Source organism: Primulina eburnea, chromosome 8 (assembly GCF_022965805.1).
Source record: "Primulina eburnea isolate SZY01 chromosome 8, ASM2296580v1, whole genome shotgun sequence".
In the NCBI taxonomy this organism is placed as follows: domain Eukaryota; kingdom Viridiplantae; phylum Streptophyta; class Magnoliopsida; order Lamiales; family Gesneriaceae; genus Primulina; species Primulina eburnea.
The window spans coordinates 38,063,863-38,086,698 of NC_133108.1; the positions used below are offsets into that span (position 1 = coordinate 38,063,863).

Below are 22,836 nucleotides of genomic sequence, written 5' to 3' on the forward strand. Positions count from 1 at the left end.
ATTAAAACAATTAATCATTCGTTTATTTTATTTTATTAGATAACATCTGATTTAGCCCAACTGATATGAAATACGACTTGTCCCAAATTCAGTTTTTTGTTCAATCATTTTTGTGGCTAGTCATTTGCATCCCCGAGCTGTGAGATATTATCGAAAAACTGCAGCTCGTCAGATTTTCATTTTGGTTAAATTTGAGTTTCAACTTCCATTTTAAGTTAGTAACATCACACTTGAGTAAAAATGTCAGAAACATTATAACAAAATTTGTTATCATCAAAATCAAGATCGTTAAAGTTTTTAAATTCAACATAAAATTTACTATTTATATCTCTCCTCCTCGGAGTTTATGAGGATAAAAGAACTCAACTAACTTAAAAAACATACACAAACCCTAAGGTTATATCAGTCTCACATTATCCCATCGAGTTTAAAAATTATATTCAAATCCTCAAAAGTTATGATCTACCATATATTCTACTCTTATATTGAAGGAGATAATTGTAACCATAATTACCATATATGGTGTTCTTACATTCAAGGAGACTTGTATGCATCGAGGGAAGTTAATTTTTAAATTTAACATGTATAAATGTAAGATTAGTACAAACCTGTGAAGGTATATGAAGTTTTCAAAGTTAGCTAGATGTTTTCGTACTACTACAGATATAAAGGGAATTAATTATATGTAATTAATTAACTTGTCAAAATAAACATACTAACAATAAAAGAAGACTTTCAAACAGCAATAATCAAGCATATAACATATTTTTCAAAAACCATTTTTCTAAAGACACGTTTAAACGAAACCGAACCTAGCATGTACACGTCTGGGCGGGAATTTGGCAAGAAGATTGGAGACTTGGAGGATGCCCCCCATTATGGTGAAGCCAAAAAACTTAAAGAAAAAGGAGCCAAATATTTTTGGGAATAAGGGAAAAAAAAATACATTTCACCTCGTGAAAAAAGAAAGAAAAAAATTGGAAATAGAAAAAAAATCCATGACAGGAGTACATTAGGCCAGCACCAAATTTCTTACGTCAAAGATAGAAAGATTAGCAATGTTGATCAATCAAGCTGATCTGATATTAGTATATGCTGCAACCTCCTGACTGGGTCAACTTCAGCTGATAAACTGCTTTTGACCCGAGGAACGAAGAATATTTGCAGTGATGCAAACTGCAATCCGAAGCTCAATATTTCACCTTTAAAAAAAAACACAAAAACCATATTTTTTTAGGAATCAGCCGAGCATGAGTATTCTAGAGGAGAATCAGTCAATGACACTGGACAATTAAACAAGTTGTCTCGAATAAGTAAGGAAGTTAGTGTTGATACCAAAACAAGTTGCTTGAATAATACCTTCTAATTATGCACCGAATTGAGTCCCAAAACTGAGAGCATGGCATTCAAGATTCCTCAAATTCAACTGCAAAAAGGAGGAAATAAACGTGTGCATCTAGCTAGTCGTCAAAGCAAAAGTTAGGCTGAGGTATGAGTAGACGAGGCTGGAGATAATGATAGGGAAAAAAATATACAAGGCTGGAGGCTAAAATCATCATACTTTCTAAGCTCCACAAGATTCTAACCACCTCACTTGAAAGAAATATAATGCTAAGTGGTCCTTTTTTTCCTGGTTAAATGATTGCTAAATCCCTCATGGTTTTTCTTACACAACTGTTATTTGCTGATTTTATGTGGTCTTCTGTATAAATCGAACGTAACAAGAGAGTATCAGTTCTTGCAAAAGAGGAGATGGTAAATATCGGCAGCCAAATTTATCAGTCCTCAGATGTGAATAAATAGGTGACTCAGTCAGTTACAGGACTAAGAATTGTGCTATTTCTCTGGGAGTAGGAAAATATAATTAAGTTCACCCTGAAGATCTTAGGATGAATTTTAATTTTTAAATTTTAACTTTTTCTAATCAATTTTTTTTACCTTGTTTGCAGGGGCTGCATGGGATAGAGCATTACTTGCAGATATTAGGTTCCTTTCTGCTTTTGCGCCGTTAAGACTTTTGAAAGGTACAGTAAGTGAATGAAAGAAATCTTACCACCACGGCAACTCCTGTTTCAGCAAATCTAGGAATGCAAATGAGTCTGACCACTTGCCCCTCTAATCCTGCAGGTTAGTGCTAGCAGTTATATTGCTTTGGGGTAGGTAAAATCCAAGCTATACTCGGAATGCTGAGTATATAATATGGATCCATACCCTTGATCAAGCTTGTTTGATATTTATCCTGATTACCCACAAAGTAAACATGAGGACATGTCTCAATGAAAAATGGATCTCTATCAGTAAAGGGATAGCAACCTGCAAAATTTAAGAGCATAGAACTGATTCTTATCAAACAATTTTAAAACAAGAATTGAACTTTGTCAGATTTAAGTGCTGTGAAAAGATGTTCCATTTTGGAAACATTATATTTTGCTGTCTTGGTGCCTAATACAGCTATTACTTGACTTTTAACGACCACAAACAAGAGTTGTCAATGCCATAAACGAAAAAAATTGTCAACTTTTAACAACACATCCAAATTCTACAAAGCGGCAAAATAATCACCAGGAATCAAGAACAAATTTAAAAAAAGAAGCAAGAAGCAGGTCTAACCAAGAGTGTTCGGGGCTGTTGGTGCTATGTGCCTCCATCTTAATGTTCTTTCCACAAACTCAAGTCTATCTTTTGCATCTGAATACTTCTCTAGATCATCAATGTTCTGACCTGATGTTCCAAGAAACCTGAAGAAAGTATGAAAATAGAACATGTTAACCCAATTCCAACATATATTGGTTTAAATAATTCACCTTACCTCATATTGTCTAGCTCAAAGGAGTGAGGGTTAGTGCACGATCTGAAAGTGTTAAAAGCTGATGATCCAGGGAAAAGGCATCTATGCAAAGGCTTATAAATATAACAGGGAGAAAGATTGAAGTTAAAAAAATGAAGTTGGTATAAAATGCAGCATATAATCCTGGATGGGATCAGGGTAACAAAAACCTGTTGCGGCAATGAAAAATTTGCAGGGTCACTGGTTCCTGGCATTATATCTAAAGGTATACTGGCAGCGATCTGCACATTGTTTCAAACATGCATCATAGTTCGTCATCCAATTTTTGTGGCAGCATAATCATGGAAAATTACCTGAGTTAAAAAGATATCAAGCTCTTTTATTGGCTCAGCTAATCTAGATTGATCCTTTGAACCCAAATTCTGCAACGATCAAGTGAAGACATCGAGAAAACTAATAGACTCAGAAACATGATTAAATGCTCAATGTAAACCAGTTTTCATTCAAAATTATTGCTATCTATGGTCTATCAGTCAAGTGTCCTTGGTAATCACACGGCATGGCATATCAGGAAGTCAGAATTGTGTGGTATCTGGCAGTTGGCATTCCTTTTTCCATACTCAGAACTGGCTGGGATTCTTGGAAACAATTGGCTTTAAATACTGAAATTGTTGATATTGTGATACGAGGCTGATCCATTTGCTCGTTTAATGTTTAATTAGATGGCTAATCAGTTTCAGAATTTCCAAGATATACAAAGACTATACATCAAAGCAGAATATGAAAAGGTCGAAGAGGAACTAAGAAATTACACTAAAATGGTAATCATTATGGGAGCAACATATTACCTGGCCATTAAGAAGTCCACGTGGATATTCAACAGAATTCCCAGCTATGACTACCTGAACAATTTTAGCTGCAATGCCTTGTTCCTGGTACATTGTACATTTACACATGTATGCAAGATCAGATGTACCATTCTTCGCAAATTCATGGCGTCACAAGCAAGAAAGCATACGAGGATTGTCTGAACCTTGTCATCTCCTAGATGTCCAGTTATATGGTCAACAAATAGCTGAGAATGGAGAGGATTGGAAATGGTGCTCCCGACGCTCAATCCCGATACAAAAACAACATATTTATCGTCACCTGTTTAAGATGGAGTCCAAACATATAATAAGCACATATCACATCCAGAGATCAAGCTGCTCATGCATTTAATGGAACTCCAGTGGAATTACCATGCTAAAGCACAATGATGACTCTAAGAAACGTCTGTTGAAGTCTAGACATAGTTTTAGTTATTTCTCCATTCGTGTAGATCGGTACGTCTTATCTAGGCACAAAGATATACGTTCTCGAATGGGCCAATGACATTCCAAGATTGTCATCCTGCTTGTGCAGGCTAATATGCATCACATGCTACATTGATGTTTGTAGAGAAACTTTTTTACATCTGATGTCGTAAACACATATCTCATTGAAATTATGAGTTGAAAAAATAAGAAGACTAGCCGATGTTCGCTCATCATGTTAAAATCCATTTAGTGATTTTCTCTGCTAACATAGTAGTATCATTAATAACTAATAAGCATCACTTTAGTAAGGCCTTCTTCCAAAAGTTTTCATCCCGGAACTTTGCATTTGGTTATATGTACGTGAGAAATATTGATTATTTCATCTAGTCTACTATCCATCAATGAAATTCAAATACAATAAAAGTATGGCTTAGCCCAGACTGAAAAAACATAGGACGTTGACTGTGCCTCTACCAGAACCAAGATTGGGTGCTATCTGGTGAGGAAGCCCGGCTTCTAAGACATCTTCAACGAAAAAATCACCAGCCCCAGTTTCTTTCCCGTGTAAGGCAACAACTATACCTAAAGATTAAAATATCAGGTTAATCGGAATTACATATTGCAAGTAAGAAGTCAATAAATTCCTATGCAAAGATCTGGAACTGTCAAACTTATCATAAACTCTTCATGAATACTTTTTATAACAAGTCAAACATTCGAAACCATTTGAGGCGACACCAATTACGGAAATTGAGAAAACCACCAGATAAAGATTTTGTTGAGGAGCCAATCTCATTATATCATAATTGACTCAAACAGAATGAAATAATCTGAAGTGTACAAACTTGTGATCTATTATCAGGTGGCCAATTCCAAAAACTAGTGACAAGCTCCGTGCATACCTGTTACATATATAGAAGGCACAAGAAGAGTGCCACGAAGTTTGACTCTTCCACTCTCGTCTTCCAAAACTAGAAAATCGTCGGAGTGCATAAAATTATGGGGTTTTACAAGCGGGGCTGCAGATCTCTGTATACCATATATTAGGAATTAAAAGATTCAGGATAAAGAAGTTTTTAAATTTGACCAAGTGGAAAAACTTTAAACAGTGAAGCAACCACAGCCTCAGCACCTCCTTAGAGTACTCATCAAGTATTGAAGGTTTGAGTTTCATATCCTTGTAAAGAGTTCCAACAATGATGCATTCCTTTCCTTCTTCAAGTCCAAGCACAGTACAAGCTGCAGAAAACATGGAAGAACAGTGTGAAACTAACCATGAAGATTAGGTAAACTGATTAAATCATACAAGTTACATACCCATAGAAGATTTCCATAAAATTCTATGATAAAATATCTATGCACGAAGACATGGGAGCGGGAGCGAGAGAGAGAGCAAAGAGGCGCAGAAAGAGGTCGAAGTTAAAACTTAAGAACACTCATCTGACTCCCACACTCTGTTCTATTTGTTACACTAATTTGGGCCAATAGCTCCCATTATTTATGTCCTTCGATAAGTTGCACCATTTTGAAAACATTTTTTGCTGCCTCAATGCTTAATACAGCAGTGATCCAAGTTTTACTGACTATAAACCCGAGCTGTAAACAGCATACAACCAAAAAAATAGTCATTTTAACCAGACATTCATATTCTACAAAAAGGGTAAAATACCAACAGGGCTCAACTAATGTCCATTTTCTTTCGGTCTGTGCTACATTTTGGGTAAATAGCCAAAACCTCCAAGTTCAATAGGAACTTCAAAAGTGTCAAAATCAAGGCGCAAATATTTTCTGCTTTGTCAACTTGTGTAAGTCATGGACTGTGGTTTAAATAGTACATAAAGCCAATAGCAGAGACTGTTACTCATTTTTTCCATCTGCTCCCTTTTTTTATATTTCTCTGTAAGTTTTTTTTTTTTTTGGGATAAAATTTCTCTGTAAGTTCATGCATAGGTTATGCTCAAGACAACTACAAATGGAGGCCCTAGATAACTAATTAACTGAACAAAGTATCAAAAGGTAAATCTCCCAACAGCGTACATTCAAGTGAAACTACAAATACGCTCCTTTAAAACAATTTCGCCAGTTTCATAAGCTATAACAGTATTGACAAAATCACCAGGTTAAGGTAATTGAAGACAAGTGCTGGAAGTAAGTAAAGTCATAAGCTTTGCACAAAACTGCAAGTATCTACACTTAAATTAAAAAAAAAAAGAGGAGATAATACCAGGCAGATGGGGCTTCCAGGTAGGGAGAAGGGAGTAAAGAAGGGTTCTCATGAGATGTAATCTTGCAAAATATATTTGACTGTACTGCTGCCCTTTATACATTTCCTTCTGTATCTCAAAGCTCTCATCCTCCGATAAAGTACAAAAAACACGTCGAATTGAGCAAACACTACGAAAAAAAAAGAGATTTTTTGAAGGAAAAAACAGGAAATTCGTAAAAGCAAGGAGGAAATAGCTACCAAGGATTTATAAAGAGACTGTTTTCTGAGCAGGACGCCGTTGCCTGAATCCACCTCCATAGGTGCAGCTGCCATGGCGGGAAAAGGGTCTTCTAATCTTTGCTGGTTCCAAGAAATCAAGCAACCCCAATTTCTCTTTCTATTGCAGAAATGTATCAAACATAATTATTATTTAGAGCCAATTATTAAACTAATTAATTTAGGAGGGTCGGTTCGGATGAGTTGAGTCGGGTTGGATTGAGCAATAACATTATTCAAAAATTGATCAACCTCAACCTAACCCAAATCCGAGTCAATCCGAAAATTCTCAATCCTAACACGAATCCGAATCAATCTGATTAACCCGATTTTAAAATTTTTTTAAAAAAAATTTAAAAAATAAACTATTTTAATTTAACACAAAATAACAAAATTTCTCTCATATATATGATTTAAATTTTAAAGTGTACTTGTAGAAAAATAAAATATTTTTACTAAATCAATAAACAATTGTTTAAAAAATAAAAAATATTCAAAACAAATATTAAATTATGAAAATTTATGATATAAATATACAATAAATATTTTTTCAGACATACAATATATAAAAATGTAAGCAATATTTATTAATTATATTTGTTTAAAAAATAAATAAAATTTTTGGGTCAACCCGAACCCAACCCAACCCTATCATTTTTTTCGGATCAGCTATCGGGTCCAATCCGATATTACCGAACGCGAAAACCCAAAACACAAATCTGATTTTTTCCGGATTGAACCGTGTTGGGTTGATGGGTTGTATTTGATTTTGACATCCTTACCAATTATATAATTTTACTATATTATATAGTATTTTTTATATTTTATTTTATTTACTATTATTTTAAAATTTTTATTTTGAAATTTAAAAAACTAATAAATTTTTTTTACAAAAATCTATTAGTTATTATTATTATTATTAAAAAAAAGTTAACATATTACGGTCCTTTAGTTTGGTTATTTTTTGTCCAGACCTTTAATCAAGAATGTAAACAAATCGAATCAAGATTTAATATTCGAATTTGGCTCGAATTAGTTTTATTCGAACTCAATCCGAAACTCAATATTTTTTAAAAAACAAAGTGCTCAAATTCGGTTCGAATAAAAGCTTGAGTTCGAGTTCGACTCGAAATATTCAAACATGTTTCGCGAACTATTTGAACTATTGCTTGAAAATAAGCGATTGAAATGCTCGATAATTATTTTTTAAATATATAATTATATTAATAAAATATTAAGGCCAATAAACGGCTTGTGAAGTATCAAATAAAATAATTTAGGCTCGAATTCGGCTTAAAAAAATGTGAAAACGGTTGAGTTTGGTTTGAATTCGAGAAGGAACATGAATCAAATATTTTCCAAATCGAATCGGCTCGATTCGTTTATATTCATACATTTACTATATTTATGTGCCAACTTAGTCTTTAAAGTTAGACGAAATAGTCATCAATTTTAATTCCACATCAACCGTTAACTGTTCTAGTATGTGAATTTCACGTATTTTATTATATCTTTTTTTAAGGTAAACTCATAATTTTATTGATTAAAATCATCCATTATGAGATTACTCATCCAAAAAAGAAATTCACCATTCATCCAAACAAAAGCTGAAAACGAAGAACAAGCAAAACGAGCAATATTATCAGCAACATTATTCGACTATCGACACAAATAAATGCATTCAGAGATAGCAGGTATCTTCAAGCACTTCCCTGATGTCCATTGCACAAAGATATTTTATTATATCTTAAAATTAGAACTATGAGAACCTTATTTTCATCTCATCATTCTATTTTTCCCTGTTTCTTCCATAAATCGAATGAGGCGGCCAAAGACATCATCTGAAAATCGGTCGAAAATCCTTCACGAGTCGAATGTAAGTGCATTCCTTCTCTAATTGTGTATTTTTGTGTTGGGTCTTCATCTCTCAAGTCAAACAACTCTAATTGATTCCGGTAACTCACAATCGCAATTTAAGAGAGAATTTATGGTTGTTTGATTGTATATTTTTTTGTGACTTCTTCTCTCATATGTTTCTATGCATCAATCCATGTATGAAAAACATTTTGTATAGCATATACACATTTTAAAGCATACATATTATACAATCTTTTGACCTTTATAAAATCTCCAATCTATTTTTCGTTCAAACCATCGTTATAGCATATTTTAATCTGATCTTGTTCGAGGAAGTACAAATTATTTTAGCAAAGCTATATATACCACTTGTTTATGAAACATATAGACACTACATTTTATTACAGAACAATTGGTCTTGCATAGCAGCATAGGTGGTCATTTCTTGGAAAGTTCGCTGTTGAGGAACTCCAGCACTGAAAGCCGCTGCGTGCAAGAAAGGTCCCAATCAAGTACAAATTTTTTTTAAAGGTAATAATAATCTGCTCAACTTAACGTAGATTTAGAAGAAAAATTATGGGCAATTCATACCCTTTGTTCAAGACCAACTTCCTCAGCTCTTATTGTTAGAGATTCCAACAATTTAATGCCCTCCTGAAAGCCAGCGATAGCCGTGTCTTCGTTAGCAAGGTTTCTATCAACATCAGCCACTTTTGCCAGCGATGTAGCTACATCTATAACCTGAGTTTATGATTAAAAGTACGACACAATTAGAAGAGCAACGGCAGAGACTACAGAGGGACGGATACTAAGACCAAGTTCTCAGCTTATAATAAACCTATTAACAAAGAAAAAAAAGTATTGTTGATCACAGTCACATATATAGGAAACGCTAGAAGCAGCACTTATGCTATCAGCTATATCAATTGCTCACCAACGATGAAACATTAGAATGGAACTTGATTGCATTATGGCGAACTTCCAAAGCCTTAAAATAATAGGATCTTGCAGCCTGTAAATCCCCTTCGTAGTACTTTAGGTCTCCAATTTTATTGAGAGAAACAGAAAGTGTATGTATTATCTGCGCAGGTCCGAACACAAGTTGTATCAAGCTGGATTTGTACAAAAATGGTAGTTCAGTGGCCTAATACAAATTTATACCTCCAAATCATCCTTCGGTACTTTCGAAAGGAAGTTGACACTCTCCTCAAAATATGATATTGCAGCATTAGCATCTCCAGTTGCTCGACTGAAACAACCAGTGTTATTTTTCTTTAAAAAAACGACATATAATAAATTTTATGGATCAAAATGCAAACATTCTTTCGACTAATAAAACCATAAATTTTCTAAATCCAGACAAAGAAAAAGATAAAGATGATGGGCATACCAGCAATCACCGAGCATACCTAAAACCGCACCCAACTGAGAGCATAACTCAGGAGTGTTTCCAATCGTTTCCAACTGTTCTCTAACATCTTCCACACATATGCTAAGCCTTGATTTTGCACTTCCTATGTTATTTGCACGAAGTGCCTATAAACGAGAAAGAAAAAAATATGAATGCATATACAAATCAGAAAATAATAGCTAATATGGTGCGGTTTTATAAAAGAGTAGAGTGAGAATGTAACCAATGTTCACATAGTCCCAGTAATTTATACAGAAAATGCCTTGTCCTTAATGTGGTAGGGATCTATAAAAGGAATATGAACATATATAGTAATCAAAATACATCATCTAATATGGCGTGCTTTTATAACAGAACTGTGTGAGAATTCAACAGTTGAATTGAATCCCTGAAATAACAAGACACTTGTGGCTTCAACAATAAACAAATGACAGAAATTTAAAAAAATTACCCTCATAGCCTGCTGCACCAAGAAAGCACCCCTCTCAAGGGACACATCCTCATATATCACATTTTTCTTTTCACCATCCTTTTCTTCCTTGTCGGTATCAACTTGAGACCTCTTGATCCTTGCATGACCATCAATAAAGCGATCAACCACAGCTTGAAGATCAGGATCATCTTCAATCTTCACAATGGCAGAACCACATATAGGACAATCCTTGAAGCGTGATACACAGGCTCTAATTTCATGGAAAGAATTCATCAAGAACATTCATATAGAAAGCACATGACCAAACTAATTGATGGGTGACATTTAAGTGCATTTCGCTTACTTGCAATATACATGGGAACAAGGCACACACTTGCTACATTCAAACAGAAGTGCTTGACATATCAGGCAGCTGAGAGGGCCTAACTTAAATGTCTGAGAATCGTATCCATAAGGGCACTTGGGAGTAATTGCTGGATCTTTCTGAGGTGTGGTATCATTCGTTGACTGCTTCTTATGTTGGTTTTCAACAGATTTTTTAATAGATGCATCATCAGGTCGAGAAGCTTTAATAAAAGGACAGACAGGTTTCATCTTCGTTTACAGCTGCAACAGGAAGATGACATGTTACAAATTCATTTAAAGTTTGAAAAACCCTACAAAAGATAGAGCCTCCCCCTCCCCACAAGCAAAGGAATCACGCAAAAAACACCACAACGTGGTTTCAATATTTTAGCATAACAAATGGATCTAATTATGGAAACTTTTAGACATAATCAGAAAATAGATATTTTGATAATCTACCTGCGAGAGTTTACAACACTAGTTAGCATATTCATCTAGAAAGGAATCAAGGATAAAAGTATGCCGTGTAAAAAAGAAAACAAAAAATAAAGAGCAAAACAGAAACTAACGGTGATGTGAAAGAAGACTTAGCAGTGCACAGCACTTGTAAGGAACCTTACTCACGGTTTATGTCCAATATTCTTAGAAATTTAACACTAGTTACATTAGCTAGAGTAGTTCAGTTGATCGTATTGATAATATGATACAAAGTAAGAACACCCAGTCACAGAAACTAGATGAGAAAAACTAACACAAATCTTCAAGCCAAGGGTTCTACTGTGTGTTTAAAATAACTCATCTAAATATAATAAGGCAGAATCTACCTCGTACACAACTTATTTCAATATAATTCCAACCAATTTCAAACCAAAACAACAAACAGATTCTGTCAACGTACATTTGCTGCAAAATTTCAACACACTTGCAAAACAAGTTTCTTTTTTGAGAAAAAGAAACGTCGTAGCAGGTGTTTGAGCTGAAACTTAGCTTTTCTACATAAAAAAGCACTGAAAATGACAAAAGGGAAAACGGAAACACAAACAGCACAATTACACGATAAAAAAATCATATAGTCCCGAAATCCATGGGGAAAGTGCGATGATGAACCCATAAATCAAACAAAGAAAGGGTTTTGTAATCTACCTCTTGCAATTCCAAGTGCACTGCGATATCTAACCCAAATGCAAAGATAAATTGAGTGTAACACAACACAGCCACAAGGAGAGAGAAAGTGAAGGACGATCGAAGGAAGAGAAGAAATCAGGAGAGTGGACCTATATTTTCAGGTCTCTTTATTTTTCATTAAAATGAAATTATGATATGGTTCCCCAAAAAAAAGGGAATTGATTTGGTAAAATAAATAAAATAATAATTTATTTCTCTAGGGATAATAAAGATGTGATTTATCCACCCTGAATTTTGTCTTGGGTCTAGAATGAGTAATTGATCAATAGTAATATTGGTCTGATCCATTATATTGGGATAATTGTAGGGATGTCAATGAGTCTGGGTTGGATCCGTCCCATATGGACGGGTTTGGACATATTAAATGTGTCATAAGGTGGGTCTCGGGTCCAATATTTCAGACCCGTATAGGTATGAGGCGGGTCATGGGTACTATAATACCCGCCCCATACCCATCCCATATATGTGTATATAAATATTCTAAGATTTAGTTTTATTACTTTTTATATTTTAGTATCTCACCTCAAGATCAACCATAGACATGTCTGATTCTGTTTTGGGTTGGGCTTTAGTGTATTATCCAAATAGGTAGACCAATTATAAATAAAGCCCTCATGTCCCTGCACCACTATAACTAGGGGTGAGCAAAATATCGGTCAAACCGAGAAAACCGAAAAAACCGAAAAAATTTAGAAATTCGGTTCGGTTTAATTGGTTTAATCGGGTTATTCGGTTTATAAATTCGGTTTAATCGGTTTATTCGGTTCGGTTCGGTTTTTTGGGAAAAAAATCGGTTAGACCGATAAAACCGAATATATATATATATATATATATATATATATATATATATATATATATATATATATATATATATATAATATATGTTGGGCCTCAAATTTAGATATGATGCATTTTTATTTCTACTGGGCTTTTTACATGATGGAAAGTTGGAAACTCAATTCTATTGAATAAACACAACTATTGGCTTCGTTTTCTTAATTGATCAAACTTAGGCTAGGTGAATTGATTATCTCTGTATATTTGAATCATGTATTAAATTCAGTTGTAGTTTTGTGTAAATATGTTTAAAAAGTTTATTTAATAAAAAATCGGTTATTTCGGTCGAAAACCGAAATAACCGAATTTTTATCGGTTCGGTTTCCTCGGTTTTCTTTTCAAAATTCGGTCGGTTCGATTTTCCCAAAAAAAAATCGGTCGGTTCGGTTTTCGAAAATTTCGGTTCGGTCGGTTCGGTTCTGACCGATTGCACACCCCTAACTATAACTATACGCTAATGCTAGTGGTTCAAGCCTCAAGGTATCTATCAAAGAAGATTAATGTTTTCGTTTTAAAAAAATTCGGGTCTTACGGGTCTCATGGGTCTAACCCGCCCCGTTTCGTATTCAGGGTGGGACGAGTCCAAAGAATATTTAACCGGGGTGGAGTGGGTAATGGGTCGAAATTTTTTTCATGGGACGGGTCTTGAGTTTAGCCATACCCGCCTCATACCCACCCCATTGACATCCCTAGATGATTGTAGTTTTAATTTTTTTAAAATAATTAATACATATAAGTAAAAAAATGATATAAAGCATTTAATAGTTTGAAAGATATAAGATAAAGGTTTGATAAATAATTCATATATAAAAAAATGATCAATCATATCAGTCCAACAAACCAAACATAAGATAAAGTGTTATTTAAAACTCGGCTCATATAATCTGTTGGGTGCAAAATTATATCTACTTGGTAGAACGATTGAACCGTGGTGCTTGAGTTGCTGTGTGGTTTAAAAGATTTGAGTTGTACCATTACTATCAGCTATATCTTTTGGTAAAACGGCAAGCGCTCGGTCTTACAATTGGTATCAGAGCTAAGGTCACGGGTTCGATTTTAATTGATTGCAAGAAGTGCAATTATTGGGAAGGAGATTGTTGGGTGCAATAATTGTCTTGCTTGGTAGGTCGATCGAACCGTGGTGCTTGAGCTGCTGTGTGATTTAAAAGATTTGAGTTGCACCATTACTACTAGCTATAGTTTTTGGTAAAACGTTAAGCACTGAGTCCTATATAATCCAACGGTAATGATGTGTACAATATCAGATCCATTTCAAATAAAGTAATACACTTGGCCCAGTAACACCAAGGATAGGGACTTGAGTTCGAAACCATATAGTAGAGAACATAAGATAGGATAATAAATGTAAAAAGGTAAAGGGAAAAGATGATAAATGAAAATTAATTCTTATACTTCTCCTGTATTTCCAAAAAGTAAAACATATAAAGTCATCTCAATGGTAGTTAACTAGATGTTGATAGTACCCAAGAATATAATTTAAAAATGCTTCAAACTCCTTGATTTTTCGTGTCTTCCTTTTATTAGAGTAAGTGTCCGGCAAACCAATTTATAGTTCGAGTTTTATTAACTTTAATGTGAAAACAATAATTATTTTAGTGATATTTTATGGTTTTAACCAATTATTACATGTTTATTATCTGTATACTCGTGTATGTTGTACAGATAAAAAACCTTGAGTATTCAATAAGTGCCATGAGTTTTGTCTCTCAACGTAGTTCATAAATTCATTAGTAAGTGTATTATATATTATAAAGCAATTCTTAGTCGGTTCAACCGCATAAAATAAGAATAAAAGTCGATCGAGCTTGATACTAGCATTAATGATGTAAACGTCATATTTCATTGGTAAGGACATGGAGATGTCCCTCCATACAGATGAGTACTCATTTGATGAGACACTAAACAATCATCTCTTGGACTTTCTAAGAGATTATCACTTATCAAGTGGATTAGTCAGCGGTTATGGTTGTAAATCATTATTCCTTTGACCTAGATAGCATGGAGGCTATACGTAACAGCATGCACTTTGACTCGTTTGCCGACTTCATTGAGGGTCATCGGGTGACGATATTGAGTGTAATTTTGAAATATGTAAGAGCCAAAACATTATAGTCGGGGATTCACCTCTCACTCTAGAGTGAAGATATCATATGTGATATGATGAGTTAATGGTATAAAGAATATCTGGACATAGTAAGACATGTATTTTAAGGAAATGTGTTTGTTAGTTGCATATACAATGTCAATATTATTACTCAAAGATACATCACATCGCTATCGAATTCATTCGTAAATCTAGTTGTATCAATTGTTGTAGATTTGATTGAGCTATATGAGTTCAAGGGATTACACTGTACACTAAACATAACTTACTGGTTCTTACAGGCACTATCAATGATACCAAGAAGATCATGAGACGATGCTACTAAGCACTCTTACCATGATGCGATGGGAGCAATCAGACTTGAATTCTGATGTTCTTGATCAATGTTGATGAAAAGCATAAAGAAAATTATGGTAAGCCAGTATAAAGACAAATGTTGTCATGATGGAGATTAAACAAGTTGCTTATAAAAGAATTTATAATTAGTTTCCATATTTGGAAGTTGTGGAAATTAGTATGACTGCTAATTAAGCGAGAAGAGTGCAACTACCTAGTTAATGAAGGAAGTTCCAAAATAAGCAGCTGCTAAAAATGAATCAATGGAAAATTTTGATTATCGAAATTTCACTTTTCAGCATAAAAATGATATTTGTACCATTTTCACAACGACGACGGTTTATTATTGATTAGGATTATTGTTAAGCCACAATTAATTAATTAATTAGTGAATTTATAGCTTACAAATTAAATAATAATTAGTAGTATTTGACTACTAAGTCAAAATTTTCAAGGAATTTTCTAGATGATCTAGATATTTGATTTGATAGTTAATTAATTATCTTATCGCATATTTCTATAATCAAAAGTTGAAAAGATCTACATATAGATTTTTGGTCAGGGATAACCCATTAGAATGGGTAGAATCCTAATGGGACTATAATTCAATGTTTAATATATTATAAATAATATTTATAATGAGTTGATAAACACAACAACGCATCCTAGTCTTCTTCTCCATCCCTTGTTAGAGATTTTCTCTAAAAATCATGTTTTTGCACGTATATAAACATGAAAATCAAATATGCGGAAGCTTAAATCGAGTATTACCTCCGGCCATTGAAAGTTTTGATTTCTCTGATTTTCTTCTCGGTTGAAGCCTTCTAAACACTCCAATCTCTCTATAGATGGTGTATTATTATGTATGAGATTGTGTATCTAGGGACCTCAATGTCTTCGGTATTTATAGGCAAACTCATATCATCAACGAGTTTATTATGGGAGCCTTATGTCAAAGGAAGAGTCGTGTACGTGTAGTATCCCGATGCCTAATTTGAGTTAATTATTGGATTAATTATATTTCGGTGGGATCGGAAGGACCGAACCGGGTTCGGATCGTCCGATCAGAGTTCGGATCGTCCGAGACAGGTGGCTGGACACGTGGAAGACATGCAGGGTTCGGATCGTCCGATCAGAGTTCGGATCGTCCGAGACAGGTGGCTGGACACGTGGAAGACATGCAGGGTTCGGAAGGTCCGAAGTGTACCGGATCGGATCTTCCGAAGTGGATCGGATCTACCGATCGTTGTCTATAAATAGAGGCGCGAGGCTTCACTTTTTACTCGCCAATTCCGAGTGTTCCAGAGCGTTTTAGTCATTTCTGATGGGTTTCTAGTCTTTTCCCGAGGTTCAGGCACTAGCGGGGAGCTACTGGTTTTGTAGCGGAGCTGTGCTCTAGTTGGGAGCTAGCGGCATCAGTGGGCTGACTACGGACGCAGGCTTGATTCTAGGGCTGATTGCTAGGATCTACTGGTTTGAGGTACGAAAGTACTATCCGAGATAGCAGGATTGAGTATACTTTACTATGTGTTGCATGTTTATATGTTGCATTATTATCTGTCATATGATGCATGGTTTATTATGCGGCATTTGCATAATCATGTTGGGCCTGATTATCTTTGAGATAGCCTGTTGAGAGGGTGCTCAGCCCTCATTTGTTGTGGATGGTTGGACCCCGTTGGCCGACGGTGGTCAGGTCACTGGTATATCCACAGGTTTATTTTGGTATGGGAGCCACCTCCTGGTGCGACGGCGCAGAGTGCTACATACCTTGACGTCATTTACCTGAGCAGTATTTCGTTATACCCAGATCCTGGTATCCAGTACATTTTGCATACATGCATGTCATAGTCTTGTATACTCATGCTTTCGGTGCTGAGCGTTTTATGCTCACGTCCTCGGTTTATCTCTGTTTTGGACACCCTATTCGATGGGGCAGGTCTCAGGTTGGACGGTCCCGGAGGGAGTGGACAGGGAGCTGGCAGAGGTTGACTTGTAGTTGTTGGTATTTGTTCTTGGAATTTAGTTCGATCTGGTTGTTTAAGTATTTTGTACTTACAGATTCGATTGGGTTGTATTACTGTTTTTCCGCTGTTTACCTGATTCAGTTTTAAATGTTAAATTTTGCATGCTTAAGATCTGATTAGTAGGTGATTCTGGAACGGGTCACTACAGTACGCATCTAAATTTTCTTGGCCGTCGCCAATTTCAATTTGTACACGCTACTTCTTTTAATATGTGTCACGTTTTTCTTACATTCTCCCACTTGACACATATATCTCATTTACCATAGGAGAAAACAAAATACATGAATCATGGCAATAAGTCATCTTAAAACGATTATTATCTTCCATGTATTACAATGCATTATGTCTCTCAAATCTGTATAACTTAATGAATAAACCCAATGTTTATTCGAGGTCCGACTTTATTGATATTTTTTCTCAAGATAACTGAATATGAGAAATATCATAACTGAATGCGTTTCATTATCAAAACCAAATGTATATAACATAAATTTATTATGGAATCAAATACATCGGTAATTACCATATGATCCTTTAACATCTTAAATTTGCATGCCTTTAGGTTAAAAGATCATCAATTCAGTGCTAACGTGTTCAATGACCACTTTATTAACACGTTCTCCAACGGTTTAAAATACATTATGTCGATATACTTAATTCGACCACCGCTTTAGTCACAAAGACCATAATTGAATTGCAGTAATATAATCTTAATGGCTTAGACATAGAATTCATAATTCTAAGCTCATAATGAAACTCCTTAAAATACACCACATAATAGTGCTTCAATGACGAATTTTGACTCAATAGTGGAAGTAGCAAATCACTTTCCAAATTGTCAATTCGTCTCGCATAAGCATGTCAAACTTTAATACCATAAAGGTATCCCAAAACATTTTGCAGCTTTTTAGTGGTCAAATATTTATATTACTCTGATAATAATTAAGCTCCCACAAACCTTCTGGTATTCATAACGGCCCACAATATTCTCAACAAAACTTAATGAAGAGATAAGATTGTAAAACCTGAAATACCATTAATGTGAGACATGTTTCAATCCATATCGTTTTCTTAATCATGAAATATTAAATATTCATCATCACTAGAGAAGAATTCTTTATGTTGTTCGATGTTGCCTAATAAGACTATATTTGTTTAAAGACTCATCTAAAAATAAATGACAATTGAACCAACTTTTTATGGAATTTATATGATTGGTTTCACAACACACTTTTTAAATGGAGGATGTTGTGAATAGCAATCAATACATATAACTTGTGTGGATGAATGAGCATCATAATGATCAATATTCTGAATTTGATCGCTCCCACTAATCAAGTCATTCTCAATAAATTAATATCAGAGTAATAGCTATATGCTGCAAAATCAATGAATACATGCTAATATTAATAAATGAAGCAATAAACCATATATCATGTTTTACCCATGTAAATCATAATCTACATATGAATCACTGACATAAAAATTGTCTGTGGACTGAATTTTTAATTCAATTAAATTCATACAACTTAATGATATAACTATTGAATTATATTCAATTCTTAATCCATGTGGATAAATTAAGAAAATAATTCAATATTGTATCTTAATTAATTATATTTAACATAACGAAATTTCTTGTGGGATAAATTTCAATGTTCAAATATAATTAATTATAATTGATATCCCTTATAACCAAATGTGATCCTCATAATATATGTATAATTTTAATTCAATCAAAGATGCTGTGGCTACTCTTCAATTAATTAAAATCATACGAATCACTAGGATATTAAATTCTTGATGCATAAAATATTTATTCTTCGTAATTATTCATCTCAAAGTATTATCAAAATGATGAATAATTTTATGTAATTTATGTCTGTTATAATTAAATGTGATTAAAAATTTATGTATAATTTTAATTCAATTAAAGATGCTATCGATATTCTTTAATAAATTAAAATTATACGAATCACTAAGACATTAAATCACAATTCTTTAAATATTTATGCTCTTAATAAATGTCTTTCATGTGATCCTCAACCCACTTAATGTATAATTTTGCATAATTAAGGGTGTTGTGGCCAAACCTTAATTATTTAAAATTAGACGGTTCACTATACATAAATTTTGATTTTATAAATGTCCTTTATGTGATCTTTAACCGACTTAATGTATAATTTCTCATAATTAAGGGTGTTGTGGCTAAACCTTAATTACTTAAAATTATACAGATCACTAGATAAATGTCCTTTATGTGATCCTTAACCGACTTAATGCATAATTTCTTATAATTAAGGGTGCTGTGGCTAAACCTTAATTATTTAAAACTATACGGATCACTAGACAATTTTATTTTATTATGCTTCATAAATGCCCTTAATATGATCCAAATCTGACTTAATGTATAATTTCTCATAATTAAGGGTGCTGTGGCTAAACCTTAATTATTTAAAATTATACGGATCACTTGACAAAAAATTTGGCTTTACTTAAATCTTTATATAATAATATTTAGTAACACAATCAACACTTTCCAAGAGTGCTCCCAAGAAAGATAAGTAGTGTTAAGGCCCTTTAAATACCTAACTCCTAGTCAGAGCAACATTCTTCAGGGAGACCAGTGGCTAGGCAAGGCAGTTTAAACCGATCTATGAAGAACTCCCTCATATCATGTTTTCTTACGTCACCTTATAATTATTATTCAACTTAATTATCCACATTTATGTGAATCTTTATAAGCCAAAATTTTTCATATTAAATAACTTTATATTCACATTTTTACTTAATATGAACAATTACATTACCCATCAGTTTTTCTCTTCAATCAGAGTAGTGATAAAGTGAGGATCAAAATGTAGGCTCCTCATCAGTTGTGGGGACCCGGACGCTAATCAAGTTCTTAATCATAATTGAGACTAATCAATCAATTAAAAACAGGGTCTAAATTTTTTTTTTTTTTTAAAATGCGGAACGTAGTGAAATCAAACTCATATACATATCCGTATAAAATACAATACGAGTCCTGTACTGCATGCCTTCAAAATAAACTAAGGTTTAACAACTAATGTCAAGTGTTCAACCCTATCTCTAATCCAAGTCCGGAGCCTCCACTCTAATCACGATCTCTCCTCATCTCCTGGACCCTGATCCTGTCCCACCTGTTGTCAAGTACACATACAGACAAGACAACAGCCGGATATACCGGTGAGAATATAATCCCACCGACTCAAGTCCATCTCCCAATACCACATTGACTTATACCTTTCTTTTGTCGGTTTCTGGCTCGGTCGATGTCCTGAACTCACAGCCTGTCTGGCAATGACAATATCAATAATCTCATATCAATATACCGTCCAAATCAATAACAATCTGATCAATCTGGACTTAATTCAAAATCAACGGTATAACGGTACAATTTCAGTATTCCCGTCAATACCGATTCAACAGATAATAGTTACAATCCATAACTCATATCTGATACAATATGTAATCCAATCACAATTCAGATCTGTCTGGTATAAATCAATATACCCTAAAAATTCATAACAATTCCATAATCAGTCCGTTTCTTAGTCTGACTTCGATTCTATGATGTCTCATATGTCAAGAACAACATATATGAGTTCCATTCAGTTCTGACAATATCATAATTCTAAAACATGTCAAAACGTAGTAAAACTTACGTCCAGTTGTAGCCTATGTCGCTAGGAACTCAATACCGAAGTCGGATTCAAATTCGGACGGACGGATTGAAAGATAAAGGCGTAAGGATTTTTCACCAATCTCCCTCGACCCTTTCTCGATTTATGTTCTGATTTTCGAAGAACAATGCTATATATATATATATATATATATATATATATATATATATATATATATATATATATATATATATATAGACAACTCACGCATGCATCACAGCAAGTGGCTCATTTTCCGCAAGACACGCAACACCGCGGGTGCGGTCACCCTACGGTTTCGATGCACAATATTTCCCGAAGCACAACCACGGGTGCGGTGCTTCCTAGGCCGCGGGTGCGGTGTCCCCTCGGCCTCACCTTCACCATTTCATTTCTAATTCTTTTCTCAATGTCCCGATTAATCCTTTTGTAATCCTATCAATTATAAATCAATAATTACAGATTACTGGGATTAAATTTCCGGGCATTACATCAGTTTTTCTCTTTTATCAGAGTAATGATAAAGTGAAGATTATTTGTTCATTTGTGAATATCTGAAATATTTTATTATATTCACATCTTACTTGATATGTTCATTTTAATTACAAACAACTTAATATAATTTAATATGAACACAATGTGAATATTATTTTTCCAAAATATTTTTCAATATCATTTGCATTTTAAATTCAAGAATAAATGCAAACACAATATTAAATTTACATGTACAAATCAAACACTTATCCGTAATATTTGACATTATCTAACATGCAAAAATAATTTCTATATATGTATTGAAAATTACGTCGATATTTGCAATTATTTTAATGTGTACAAATTATTTAACCAAATGCTATATGTATACCGAATTATACATATAACTTAGTAACACATTAATTATAATTTATTTATTATTATTCTTATAATAATAACAATAAAATCAACAACCGACAGTGGTTGAATAATCAAATTACTACGGGTCCCTTAGTAATTTTATTTATTATTTATTATTTTATTTTAAATAATAAATAAATAAAATAATAAATAATATTAGTACTTATCCCACAACCTGCAATCTCATTTTAATTGCTGGGTCTTTTGAATTTAATGAATTGCATGATTGATCATCTTATTCATGAATTATTCCAATCATTCTTCCATCTTTCTTCATGCAACCGAGAAATCCATTTCACAATTTTTTAGCAACTTTTCCTCCGAGAACTTCAAAGTACAAATTCTCCGAAAATTTAAGATTTCAAAGAAGAATTTCAAGGTGCAACTGAGAGCATAATTATAAGGTAAGTTTTTTAACATCATTTTATCCGATTTTTCATTATTACGTAAATTTCAGAAAGAAATTTTTCAAAGTTCTATGATATCGGAAAAATCAAAACAGATTTTCAAGGCAGAGGTATCACGGCTCTGATACCAAATATTAGAGATTTTCTCTAAAAATCATGTTTTTGCACGTATATAAATATGAAAATCAAATATGCGGAAGCTTAAATCGAGTATTACCTCCGGCCATTGAAAGTTTTGATTTCTCTGATTTTTTTCTCGGTTGAAGCCTTCTAAACACTCCAATCTCTCTATAGATGGTGTATTATTCTGTATGAGATTGTGTATCTAGGGAACTCAATGTCTTCGGTATTTATAGGCAAACTCATACCATCAACGAGTTTATTATGGGAGCCTTATTGTCAAAGGAAGAGTCGTGTACGCATCTAAATTTTCTTGGCCGTCGCCAATTTCAATTTGTACACGCTACTTCTTTTAATATATGTCACGTTTTTCTTACATTCTCCCACTTGACACATATATCTCATTTACCATAGGAGAAAACAAAATACATAAATCATGGCGATAAGTCATCTTAAAACGATTATTATTTTCCATGTATTACAATGCATTATGTCTCTCAAATCTGTATAACTTAATGAATAAACCCAATGTTTATTCGAGGTCCGACTTTATTGATATTTTTTCTCAAGATAACTGAATATGTACATAACTGAATATGAGAAAT

General features: G+C 33.7%; 2 protein-coding genes across 3 annotated transcripts; both read right to left on the reverse strand.

Annotated features, from left to right (window-relative positions):
* Positions 1 to 900: 900 nt before the first annotated feature.
* On the reverse strand, positions 901 to 6,698 carry LOC140839573 (DNA polymerase delta small subunit). 2 transcript variants are annotated; one of them, XM_073206386.1, is made up of 15 exons: positions 6,551 to 6,698; positions 6,311 to 6,440; positions 5,219 to 5,325; positions 4,989 to 5,115; positions 4,561 to 4,668; positions 3,822 to 3,937; positions 3,637 to 3,720; positions 3,142 to 3,210; positions 2,998 to 3,069; positions 2,810 to 2,901; positions 2,611 to 2,738; positions 2,212 to 2,313; positions 2,054 to 2,121; positions 1,360 to 1,426; positions 901 to 1,176 (listed from the first exon to the last, which is right to left on the reverse strand). In XM_073206386.1, exons 1-14 carry the CDS (start codon positions 6,623 to 6,625, stop codon positions 1,367 to 1,369), a joined length of 1,338 nt encoding a protein of 445 aa, XP_073062487.1. In that variant the 5' UTR covers positions 6,626 to 6,698; the 3' UTR covers positions 901 to 1,176; positions 1,360 to 1,366. The 2 variants fall into 2 exon arrangements, with proteins under 2 accessions (XP_073062487.1, XP_073062486.1); XM_073206385.1 differs by having other exon boundaries at positions 901 to 1,202.
* Positions 6,699 to 8,666: 1,968 nt separating this feature from the next.
* Positions 8,667 to 11,918, reverse strand: LOC140839574 (protein NCA1-like). The gene is made up of 8 exons (XM_073206387.1): positions 11,758 to 11,918; positions 10,613 to 10,875; positions 10,288 to 10,519; positions 9,816 to 9,961; positions 9,587 to 9,674; positions 9,360 to 9,506; positions 9,017 to 9,166; positions 8,667 to 8,911 (listed from the first exon to the last, which is right to left on the reverse strand). The coding sequence occupies exons 2-8, from the start codon at positions 10,861 to 10,863 to the stop codon at positions 8,864 to 8,866; spliced, it is 1,062 nt and encodes a 353-aa protein (XP_073062488.1). The 5' UTR covers positions 10,864 to 10,875; positions 11,758 to 11,918; the 3' UTR covers positions 8,667 to 8,863.
* Between the last annotated feature and the right edge of the window lie 10,918 nt (positions 11,919 to 22,836).